Consider the following 12,868-nt stretch of genomic DNA (forward strand, 5'->3'; position numbering starts at 1 on the left):
TGGCACAGTACACCATACTAATACCTAACAGTTCCTACTGATCTACAACAGGAGCATGGCACAGTACACCATACTAATACCTAACTGTCCCTACTGATCTACAACAGGAGCATGGCACAGTACACCATACTAATACCTAACTGTCCCTACTGATCTACAACAGGAGCATGGCACAGTACACCATACTAACACCTAACTGTCCCCTGATCTACAACAGGAGCATGGCACAGTACACCATACAACAGGAGCATGGCACAGTACACCATACTAACACCTAACTGTCCCTACTGATCTACAACAGGAGCATGGCACAGTACATCATACTAACACCTAACTGTCCCTACTGATCTACAACAGGAGCATGGCACAGTACATCATACTGACACCTAACTGTTCCTACTGATCTACAACAGGAGCATGGCACAGTACATCATACTAATACCTAACTGTCCCTACTGATCTACAACAGGAGCATGGCACAGTACATCATTCGTTTGTATTCCTTTATCACAGACAAACTTGACGATACATCTTCCTAATACCTAACTGTTTCCACTGATCTACAACACTTTCACCTTACATAATGCTGTTCTTCCTATATCTCGTTTCACCTTACATAATGCTGTTCTTCCTATATCTCGTTTCACCTTACATAATGCTGTTCTTCCTATATCTCGTTTCACCTTACATAATGCTGTTCTTCCTATATCTCGTGTGTCTGAAAACAAATCAATGAAATATACAACCTCCTGCAATGAAACGACCCTTCCACCAAACCTTTCCTTACCAATGACTGTAACCCTTACCACAGACTATAGAACCACTCCTTCAAATGTACTAGAAACTAGTAGTCAAGCATTCTACTTGTGTACAGGGTAAAACATGGCTTACGAAGTGAAGTTGTGGCACCGGCTGTCATCCGTGACAGAGCCGCAACTTGTGCTGGCGTGCGACGCCGCGGTGTGTACGTTGAATATCCTGAACTTGTGGCTGCAATTGAATATGGGCCTGGACTCGTGCGCCCATATGGACTTGGAGATGTCCGTCCATACGGACTTGGACTTGTGCGTCCATTGGCCAGGTCAACTGCACTGCTTGACCTCACGATTCTGTCCTTGGGTGTATTGGATGACTTACTGCTACTGCGTATAGGAGTATCAAGGTCAGCTGGAACAGTAGTGTGTCAGATGAAGAAGCAGACTGGAATACTGGGTGGGTGGGATGGGTGTGATAAGGATGGGGAGACAGGGATACAGGTGTAAGGGTTGGGCAGTAACAACTACTTGTTGGGCAAAGGAGGAACAGGGAGAATGAGGAAAGGCAACGTGTAAAAATCAAGACAAAAAAAAGTAAAACGTTACGAAAAACAAGGAAGTGACAAAAATAATAAAGACACTAACAGAGAGTGTTAGTACCTCGCTATAGGTCATATATACTTATACATACAGCGTTTATATATATTTATATGATATATATAGTAGTATGCAATCAGTATATAGTAAACTGTTTCAACAAGATTTGTTTCCAAACAAAAAGAAATAAAATATTGAAATTGGTTTTGCTCTATGCTATGGTAAGTTGAGTTATCTCCCTTTAAACAGTTGAAACAGCTTTATGTACAGAACAGTTTAGATAAGAACTGCAAACTCAAAGCAAACAGAGTTGATGATTAAAGAAAAATATAAAACAAAGCATCAAACTTCTATACCAGCTAAAACATAAGCACAGCAGCAACAGTGTAGTAGAGATGTTTACATGGTCAGTGAGTACATGCAGGTCACATGATAGTCACATTACTGACTGGTCATGTGACCCAACCACCACTTTCTCTTACCTTCCACAGTTGGTTCATGTTCCCCTTCAACATCCATGTCTGGATGTGATATGAGAAATGAAAAGGAAAAAGTGATCGTATAAAGAAAAAAAAAACATGCTGGCAAAAAATTGTGCATTCCAACAAAACCAATCATTCTACTCATCGTTATCACTCTTTCAACTAACAAGCCATTTGCTATATGCAAACCAGCATTTTCACATTTGAAATCAAGTTAAAAGAATCATGCTTCTTTGTAAGTCAAGAGGTTTGAATCCATCACCCTGGAGTTGTTTTGTTTCAGAATTCTCTGAAGACCGGTATATCTACCACATCCAAACAGTCACCTAATATTCCTCTGGCAATAGAGTTTAATATGTGATTTTATCATACATACGTTCCAACACCAAAGTAAAACCTGTTATGTTCCACTTTCAGAGAAGCTAAAAAGTTTAGTTATTTGCCCAGCAGTTGCTTACCAATCTCTCACACAAGCAGTGCACGCTGTATAATATGTAGGTATGTGATAGTAGTCTGCCACTGGATATATAACCTTGACAGACAAATTTCATGTACAAAATAAGCAACCCCATAAAATCGGCATAAATCTGTATCATGCACAAATCCAATTAGTAAGTTGATATTTGTAAAAACCAATATTTTTGTACCTTGGTCACCCCTTCATATTGTTCAGGATTATAATAGTACTGCTTGTTTAACCATGAATTCTTCCACTATCTAACAAACAACTTTAAATTCTAAATGTCATGCTTTGGTAAACTTAAACTACAATGTAATTTGAATATCATATCCCCACACCATCTAGTATCTAACATCAAGAACCTTACATGATATATAAATTGTGTTAATGATTCAAACATGCCACCACTCCATCCAGGAACCAAAAGTAAATTGAGCAGCAATTCACTCATGACCATTTTATGATGTATAGCTACACATAATTTATACAAAACAAATCAATTTGTCAATCACACAAAAATTACATTAGAGATAAATATTTTGTGTCCTTTCAATTCTTCATTATTGATTTCTACATAATAAACAGCAGGGAATCACAAGAACATTTCCTGTGAAGGTCATGTGGTTGAGGAAAATGTGATATAAAATGAAATGTGGTATTAAATATCATGACAATAAGTGGTATCAGTTGTGTATGTCTGCAGATTCACATCCTGTGTTAATAAGTCTGGTGTACATTTTAGCCATACAATTCCTGATTATAGCTTAAGATCAATTAGCACTGTTTAATATTGGCATGAATAACATGATGGAGATTTTGGACTCTGTAAATTTTGCGAAAGCCTGTGATTGTTTTTCACCTCATGCAAGTGGTGTACACAGCGTAAAGGCAGATTCTCTTTTTCAGCCAGAAATAATACTCTTTTTCTAAATTGATTTTTAAAACTGTAAATCTTTCTCAGTTTGGCACAGGTATCTTTTTCAAGAATGTTAAAATCACATCTTCAGAAAGAAAAACATCTGACTGATTTCAGGGACCCATTGGATCAATGCAATCTTTCAGAAGACTTTTGTGCTGCCACAGCCAACTGATAATACACATTAGAAATCCAGCATACAAAATAAAGCACATTTACAGTAATCTTGATGCTGTTAGTTAAATCATGCTCAAATTTTTTCACAAAATAAAAAAAAGAGAAAAATAAATGAAAAATAAATGAAGAAAGAAAACCAATGAACAGGGATTTAACGGTTTCAAATAAAGTATGGGGGAGGAACACAGAACAAAGAAAAATTACGAATGAACAAGGGCAGGGTCACAGGGTCACGAGGGGGGTCACAATATTGGCAACAAAAAACAGGTATATATAGCAAATAAACAATATTTCAGTTGGTTAGGAAAGAAAATTAACCATAACCTTCGCAATCATTGTAAATTAATTGAAAATTTACTTATAAATTAATATTTCAAGCTTGAAATTAAAAGAATACAGTGAAATTAAAAAGACAGGAAAAGTGATTTACTGTGCAAACAAAGACACCAACAATTAGCAAAATGAATCTTAGTGAAGATCAGAGACTGAAGAGAAGTATTTGTAGATTTTGTAGATGTGTGAGCGTGTGATATTGTGAACTAGCCTGGGGATGGTCAGATAGTATTTACCTGCTCCTGTGTCACTACGCGCTGAACTGACTCTGGAATGCTTTTTCTTTCCTATCCGTCTACAAAAGAATTCATTTACAATTTATAATTTTGGAATTCTGACTGAAAGAAAATTTTCCAGTGATTTTTCAACAATCTAATAAAGAAAGTACTGGGTATAGACATACTGATTATGGTATGCCCATGCTTGGTAACAATCCCAACAGCCTCAGATGAAATGCCAACAAATATGATACATCAATGTCCAGTAATAAGCCAACAAACTATTTTAGTTAGAGAAATCAATTGGTGTTTTTGGGACAGAAAGCCGACATTTTTTCTTCAATATCAGAATAAATGACTACACTAATCCAATACATTATTCAGCAAATGTCAATCAAGAAATGACTTTGGACAAGCTATCAGAGAATAGACTCCGGGAAATTCCCATATCGGCAATCAATATCTTTATATTGGCAGCCATTTTGCTTATGAGAGTCATGTGACTATATCTGAAAGTGATTTAGTCATGTGATACATGTTGTGTCCATACTTAATTGTATTTAGCGAAGTTCAGGCTAGTACGTAGACAAAATTAATTATAATGAAAACTCCATATGCTGTTATGATTGAAGAGTGAAGAGAATTGTTTTCTGGGTAATATGACAGGACTTCAATAGGCCAGATATGTCTGTTGCTTACCCAAGTGTACTGGAGTCAAATCCACGATCCTGACTTGCTGATCGTGGCCGAGATTTTATACGTAGCCCCTCTGCACTGTTTAAGGAGTTATTACTTGATGAACCACTCAGTTCTCCTTGAAGCATCTTCTGTTTGGCAGGCTCCAAGGCATTGAGAAGGGCATCAGCCTGATCCTTAAAATGTTCCGCAAATCCCCAAAAAGCCCTGAGGAGGAAAGAGAAAACTTAAGTTGACTCAAGCAATCAATATCAGGTCATGCATGTATGATGAATAGTCTACAGATATGATGCTTTTATTATTCAAAGAAAATTGGATACATCACGATGTGTCAATTTTTATTTCCAAATGTTTGTCGTATATACAAGATTCTTTCACTTGTAATGATATATCATGCCAGAATTAAATTACTCGTCCTACAGAGATGGGAGCTATCTCTGGTTTTGGGATCTAATGAGACCATCATCTGACGCCCGTGAACATGGTATACATACTTGCGAGAAAAGGCCCTGGCGTCACTGTCTGGATCACTGATTCCCCGTTTGATTGCATCCTGTAGGTTGGCTATGTGTTTCTCTAGGACGTGTGTTGGCCAGTGATGCAGCACCTGGTTCAGAATCTCACAACAAAACCTATAAAATACATACAGATTTTCTTAAAGCACACCACTAACAGGAGTTTCCTAAATCAAAGGGCAGATAAAACAGATACTTACTCAAGCAATAATAAGTCATTTTTAAAGAAAACATTTTATTCTTTTATTCATTTAATTTTCAAAAGCTGTATCAATGGAAAAATATCAATGATAACAAGATCAAGAGCTGATCTATCTGTGGATAATACCCAGGTAAAAGAGGTAGTAAGACAAATCTTACAGGTAAAAGGTCACATGTCCACTTACCTGTGGATAATACCCAGGTAAAAGAGGTAGTAAGACAAATCTTACAGGTAAAAGGTCACATGTCCACTTACCTGTGGATAATACCCAGGTAAAAGAGGTAGTAAGACAAATCTTACAGGTAAAAGGTCACATGTCCACTTACCTGTGGATAATACCCAGGTAAAAGAGGTAGTAAGACAAATCTTACAGGTAAAAGGTCACACGTCCACTTACCTGTGGATAATACCCAGGTAAAAGAGGTAGTAAGACAAATCTTACAGGTAAAAGGTCACACGTCCACTTACCTGTGGATAATACCCAGGTAAAAGAGGTAGTAAGACAAATCTTACAGGTAAAAGGTCACATGTCCACTTACCTGAAGATAATACCCAGGTAAAAAAGGTAGTAAGACAAATCTTACAGGTAAAAGGTCACATATCCACTTACCTGAAGATAATACCCAGGTAACAGATGTAGTAAGATAAATCTTACAGGTAAAAAGTCACATGACCACTTACCTGCAGATAATACCAAGGTAACAGATGTAGCAAGACAAATCTTACAGGTAAAAAGTCACATGACCACTTACTTGCGGATAATACCCAGGTAACAGATTTAGGAAGACAAATCTTACAGGTAAAAGGTCACATGCCCACTTACCTGAAGATAATACCCAAGTAAAAGAGGTAGTAAGACAAATCTTACAGGTAAAAGGTCACATGCCCACTTACCTGAAGATAATACCCAGGTAACAGACCTATTAAGACAAATCTTACAGGTAACAAGGTAACATGTCCACTTTCCTGTGGATAATACCTAGGTAACAGATTTAGTAAGACAAATCTTACAGGTTAAAGGTCACATATCCACTTACCTGAAGATAATACCCAGGTAACAGATGTGTAGTAATACAGGTAAAAAGTCACATGACCACTTACCTGTGGATAATACCAAGGTAACAGATTTAGTAAGACAAATCTTACAGGTAAAAAGTCACATGACCACTTACCTGTGGATAATACCCAGGTAACAGATTTAGTAAGACAAATCTTACAGGTAAAAAGTCACATGACCACTTACCTGCGGATGACATTAGACTTGGAGGTTAGGTTCCCTGTGATAATTGGTATCAGCCTATAAGAATGTGTGTACTGTAAGAGAGAAGAAAGTCTGGGTTATTCAACATAATCATAAATATTGTGCTTAATAAAATACCTCCATGATTTTCTTTTCTGACAACATCAATTCTAATCCTGATTTTTCTAACTTTCCCAAAGTTACTTCAATGTTACCTGATACTGTATCAGCCATATAAAAGTATGAGAAACATCCAGATTTGTGAACTGAAACTTCAGGTAAACATTCTACAGTTTAATGTGTATGGATGTTTCTCTTTCAGTACAATTACTATTGATAGATTTTTAAAGATGTCTTGATCTTTTCTATAACTTCCAAATTTACAAACAACATCAGATTATGATAACTTTGTGACAGCCCATTGTCTTCACAACTGTTCTTTGAATGTGTATCTAACGAAAATTGAAGTCAGACTCCATAATGTCTAAATTCTTTAAATCAAACCATTTCTTTCAGAGAAAAAACTTCCTTGGGAAGGGGAAGTATATGAAAATAAATTCTGTACTGAAAACTTATGATAATAAGAGCTGATATCATTAACCAAAGAAAGTATTGGCAGCACTGTGTACCTGAATGATGAATCGGATACAAATAATGCCTGAAGACGCCATGACCTTGGCACTATTGGGGATGAGAGCTATGAGATTAGGCAGCTGCGTCTCCGTGAAGTGATCAAATCTATTGCCAAGCTGTTGTGACAGGTATCTACAACACAAATTACAAAATCTCCTTTAGTACATTTCATAACAAAATTTCAAAAACTTAAAACCAAAATGTAGGGAAGAGCTATACATTCCAAAAGCAGCTAGCAGACACAGGTGATTCTCTACGTACCTTGAGAGAAATTTGTATAATAAGGTACAATCCCACAATATATAAACAAAGTATATGTTCCTATAGCAGTGAATGATCACGATATAAATATGTATTTACTCTACATGTATACATAATAAATAATGATCAAACCACAAAATTTAACCCAAAATAAGCCCAGCGACCAAACTAGAAATTCTAACTGAAAGTTAAGGAGTGGATATATTCCAGGGCTAGGAAAGATAAATTTTTGTAATCAAATTCCACTGAACTGGCTTTTAACTAAGCATGTATTTACGGCATTATCAATACACTATAAATACACATCTATTGTATCTAATTATCTAAGTATCAACATGGAAATACACTATAAATACACATCTATTGTATCTAAGTATCTAAGTATCAACAGGAAATACACTATAAATACACATCTATTGTATCTAATTCTAAGTATCAATAGGAAATACACTATAAATACACATCTATTGTATCTAAGTATCAATAGGAAATACACTATAAATACACATCTATTGTATCTAAGTATCAATAGGAAATACACTATAAATACACATCTATTGTATCTAAGTATCAACATGGAAATACACTATAAATGTATCTAAGTATCAATAGGAAATACACTATTAATACACATCTATTGTATCTAAGTATCTAAGTATCAATAGGAAATACACTATAAATACACATCTATTGTATCTAAGTATCTAAGTATCAATAGGAAATACACTATAAATACACATCTATTGTATCTAAGTATCAACATGGAAATACACTATAAATACACATCTATTGTATCTAAGTATCAATAGGAAATACACTATAAATACACATCTATTGTATCTATATCAACATGGAAATACACTATAAATACACATCTATTGTATCTAAGTATCAACATGGAAATACACTATAAATACACATCTATTGTATCTAAGTATCAACATGGAAATACACTATAAATACACATCTATTGTATCTAAGTATCTAAGTATCAACATGGAAATACACTATAAATACACATCTATCTAAGTATCTAAGTATCAATAGGAAATACACTATAAATACAACATGGAAATACAATAGGAAATATAAATACACATCTATTGTATCTAAGTATCTAAGTATCAACATGGAAATACACTATAAATACACATAAATACACATGTATCAACATGGAAATACACTATAAATATATTGTATCTAAGTATCAACATGGAAATACACTATAAATACACATCTATTGTATCTAAGTATACACATCATCTAAGTATCAACATGGAAATACACTATAAATACACATATTGTATTGTATCTGGAAATACACTATAAATACACATCTATTGTATCTAAGTATCAACATGGAAATACACTATAAATACACATCTATTGTATCTAAGTATCTAAGTATCAACATGGAAATACACTATAAATACACATTTATTGAATTAAATTATCTTAAGAATAAATAGGAAAATTAAAAATATTGGGGAGACTATTAAGAGATAAGAAATTGTTATCTTACAGCCCATAAATTCATGACCAAACCATTTATTGTGTTGTCATAAATTTCAAACAAGGACGTGAAAGTGAGCTTCCCTGATTTACTGAAGTGACAGGTATGAGCCAAACTTACGCTAGAGTGACACAGGCCTCTCTCACAATCTGTGAACGAAGGTCCTTGACCGCCATAGACATACAAGGTTCTAAAGTCCTCAGTTGAGAAAGGAAATCGTCATGTTGAGCACCTCCTGCAATCATGACGCCTCGCAACGTCTTCATCTATAAAACAAAAAAAGACCCACAGAATATTACATAACACTGTCATAGATTATAAGTAACACACATTTCTGATATACTGCAATAAGCCTAAGGAGTCAACACAAAGTCAACAATGGGCTTATTACAGGACACTGAACAGCAAGAAATGTGGAGGATTTATCACCAAGCATGGGCTTATTACAGGACACTGAACAGCAAGAAATGTGGAGGATTTATCACCAAGCATGGGCTTATTACAGGCCACTGAACAGCAAGAAATGTGGAGGATTTATCACCAAGCATGGGCTTATTACAGGCCACTGAACAGCAAGAAATGTGGAGGATTTATCACCAAGCATGGGCTTATTACAGGACACTGAACAGCAAGAAATGTGGAGGATTTATCACCAAACATGGGCTTATTACAGGACACTGAACAGCAAGAAATGTGGAGGATTTATCACCAAGCATGGGCTTATTACAGGACACTGAACAGCAAGAAATGTGGAGGATTTATCACCAAGCATGGGCTTATTTCTCAATATATATAGCAATAACAAATATCTATTATATGAACTGATTGAGATGTTAGAGTTTTGACAATGTTAGAAATACAGATGATTCTATTGACTAAAAATAACTCACCATATCAAGACGTTTTTCCCAGGCTGTGTTTGGATCGGAGAGCGTATCTCGGATCTTTGTCATCTGATCATGGAGATCTCTTGAGGAAAACAACTGAAAAAACAGAATACTTGTGTTTGTCAAAAGAATATGTATATATCAAAGTAGACTGCAGAACAATGTATAGGCTGATTGCTCTACAAAACTTTCACAGTAAAACCCTATCCTAACTGACACCAAGATGGTCTCAACTGTTTCATTAGCCATGACAATTACGAAGTCTTTGATATCGTAAAATAAACAGATGTTTACTGACGTATCTTATTCACATCAATTTGAATTTCTACAAATCAGTTTGAAGACAAATATTTATGATAACTAAAATATCGACAGGTTAAATGTACCTACAAAAAGAAGCAAATTTTCTGACAAAAATGTTTTGGATGAATAGAAAACTCCAAACAACAGTACTCTCAGCAGACTACTATTACAAACATATAGAAAGTTGATGGGCTTTCTCACCTGTACTTTGGCTACATCTTCAAAGGACTTCATGAAATAATCCTCATCCACACTGCCTGCTCCTGATGATCCTTAAACAGGAAAAGTCAAACCGGTAAAGAAAGTCACATTACATTGACATACACAGCAAACTGTGATCTTTTAAACTCCATCTGTAGTGATAAGAGGTTTCTACTGAAAATTAGAAATATTTCTATCAATTATCTTGTCAATATTTCTTTATAAAATCTTTTTTATTTAAACTTGAATTGTATAATGATCATCAGCAAATACAAAATTTTTAATGGGCTGTGAATATAAAAGTTGAGAAGAAACTTATTTTTAAAAATTGGTTATAACTGGTATGTAATAGTTAATGCTTAAAATCTGTTAAAAATATTTAACTAATAATGCTAATACATCAATAATTTGAAATCAATTTTAATTTGTGTAGTATAGATTTGTTATATTTTCTATAATTTGAGTATTTTAGATTACAATGTGATATTGGAAGGTTGAGAAACAAGAATAGACTACATTCTGACAATGTCCACAGAGATTCTAATAAATTATATACATACACAATTTTTAAAAATGTACTAACAGGCATTCCTGAACTGACGAAAAAGTCAGAAACATCAAACAAAATACAACTGACGTACAAAAAAACAAAGTAGAATTGTCAACATGAGGATTACTAATACCCCTCCCAGATGCAAAGACTTCTATATATACCAAATTTGATCAGGACTCTATGAAAAAAGTAAAAAACAGATGAAAATCAATCAGAGGCCAGGATTTGGTTGCCGTAGTAACTGAAACACCTAATATGTACTACTACAGGTTTTAATTAGTTATGCCATTTGACCATAGTCAATCTTTGTTGAATTACAACAAGTAATGACCATTGGTAGTATTTTAGTTGCCAGTTATTAGGGCAACCAAAATTCTGGGAAAAATAAAGGAAAACGCCATTAATTCATTAATCCATGTTAAACAGTACTGTTCAACAAAGATGGAACCAAATTTCAAGTCAATTGGATACTCGGAAAACAGCTGTTTCTCAAAATGTATGGCTGGACAAAATTGTTAATTTTAATGTAAAAGGGGGATAACTCTCTGAAAACAGAAGAGAAAAAAAGCAAAGTCACTTTAAGGGGCACATCTCCATATTGTACTGGCACTTTGTAAACTTAGCAAATGCATTGACGGACAATGTTCATCTACATTAGATGGGCAAGGCGATTCTAGTATACACCCCAATTTAATCGCGGGAGTATATAAACTTCATTAAAAATGAATTACACACAAAACTTTGGTTACCAGTACTTACCAAACCAATAACGAAGTGCTCTATGGACGGGCACAAATTGATGCGACATCATTAATGATTTTTTTATCCGAACAACAAAAATCCACACATACAACTGTTAGTGGTCAATGACACACTACTGACCACAAAACTCACCATTAGTGACCAGTGATACATAACATCCGTTAATCATTACAATACACCATACTTAGTATAAGTTATACATCTTTGAGAATTGCTTCAGGTAAAAAAGGTCCGCCTAAAACTAGTAAGTATTAATACTTGTCAGAAATCCACAACGTTATAAATACAACCACACAAAGTTACAATCCTGGGGACATTTTACACACAAAATGACAATATTAATCACTGAATTCAAGCTACTGCTTTTAAAAACAGTGAAAGAAAGAAAGAAATTTTCAGGTATAATGTTTTTTTAAAAATGAAGTTAACCAGAAGGATAAACCCCTCAGGGTTGAATATAGACTCTTCCATAAAGAAAGTTAAATAGAAGACATCTACAGCTGATAGGGATGTGAGGTGGCTTACTGAAAGACATGACCCCTCGGGGTACTAATTAGATTTCACCACATCAAAGGCAGGACATATACCATTGCACATGTAAGGGAAGGGCAGGTGATGATGTGAGAGAACAATGATGCTGTGTGTTGTGACTACAGAGGTATAGTGTACAGGTATTGGTGAGTAAGTTCTGAGTGAGGGTATCGGCTGTTTGGAGGTGATACATCTCCAGTAATCACTAAAATCTACATCACTACCAATCATTGTACATTTGGGGTACATAGGGTAACAGTAACTCCAGTGTTTACACTAAACGGTAAAACTTTCCAAACGAGAAAGAAAAAAGAAAAAATGAACAATAACATTTGGTTGTTATAAAACAAATACAAACGCAGTATTTCATGTCATTAGGCATTACACACATTTATACCTGGATCTCCTTATATTTCATAATTTTTCTAATTTTCTTCCAAAAATGTATAGTTAAAATCCTGGCTGGAAACACTAGAGCAGTTAGACTTTTTTTTAAAGATTGTTTTCAATTTTTTTTTATATTAAACATACTCTGACTCCAAAAACTCTGCAATCTTCCTAGATCTCTAATAAGTGGTCTGTTTTGAGAGTGTTGGCCAGGATGTGATGAAATATTTTTTTTAAATAAGACTA

At 34.7% G+C, this 12,868-nt stretch overlaps 1 protein-coding gene across 1 annotated transcript in view; it reads right to left on the reverse strand.

Moving 5' to 3' along the window:
• Window positions 1-12,868, reverse strand: part of LOC132556867 (CLIP-associating protein 1-A-like) — a 139,624-nt gene that overhangs the window by 53,791 nt on the left and 72,965 nt on the right. Inside the window, exons 12-20 of the mRNA XM_060221308.1 lie at window positions 10,390-10,460; window positions 9,889-9,981; window positions 9,119-9,264; window positions 7,221-7,356; window positions 6,595-6,665; window positions 5,129-5,266; window positions 4,638-4,841; window positions 3,957-4,015; window positions 892-1,167 (exon numbers count right to left, since the gene is read on the reverse strand). Coding sequence (XP_060077291.1) covers window positions 892-1,167; window positions 3,957-4,015; window positions 4,638-4,841; window positions 5,129-5,266; window positions 6,595-6,665; window positions 7,221-7,356; window positions 9,119-9,264; window positions 9,889-9,981; window positions 10,390-10,460 — 1,194 coding nt within the window. The remainder of the gene's footprint in view (window positions 1-891; window positions 1,168-3,956; window positions 4,016-4,637; window positions 4,842-5,128; window positions 5,267-6,594; window positions 6,666-7,220; window positions 7,357-9,118; window positions 9,265-9,888; window positions 9,982-10,389; window positions 10,461-12,868) is intronic.

The sequence above is a fragment of the Ylistrum balloti genome, unplaced genomic scaffold (genome assembly GCF_031769215.1).
Source record: "Ylistrum balloti isolate Yb309-2 unplaced genomic scaffold, AGI_CSIRO_Ybal_v1 Utg370598, whole genome shotgun sequence".
Taxonomy (NCBI): Eukaryota; Metazoa; Mollusca; class Bivalvia; order Pectinida; family Pectinidae; genus Ylistrum; species Ylistrum balloti.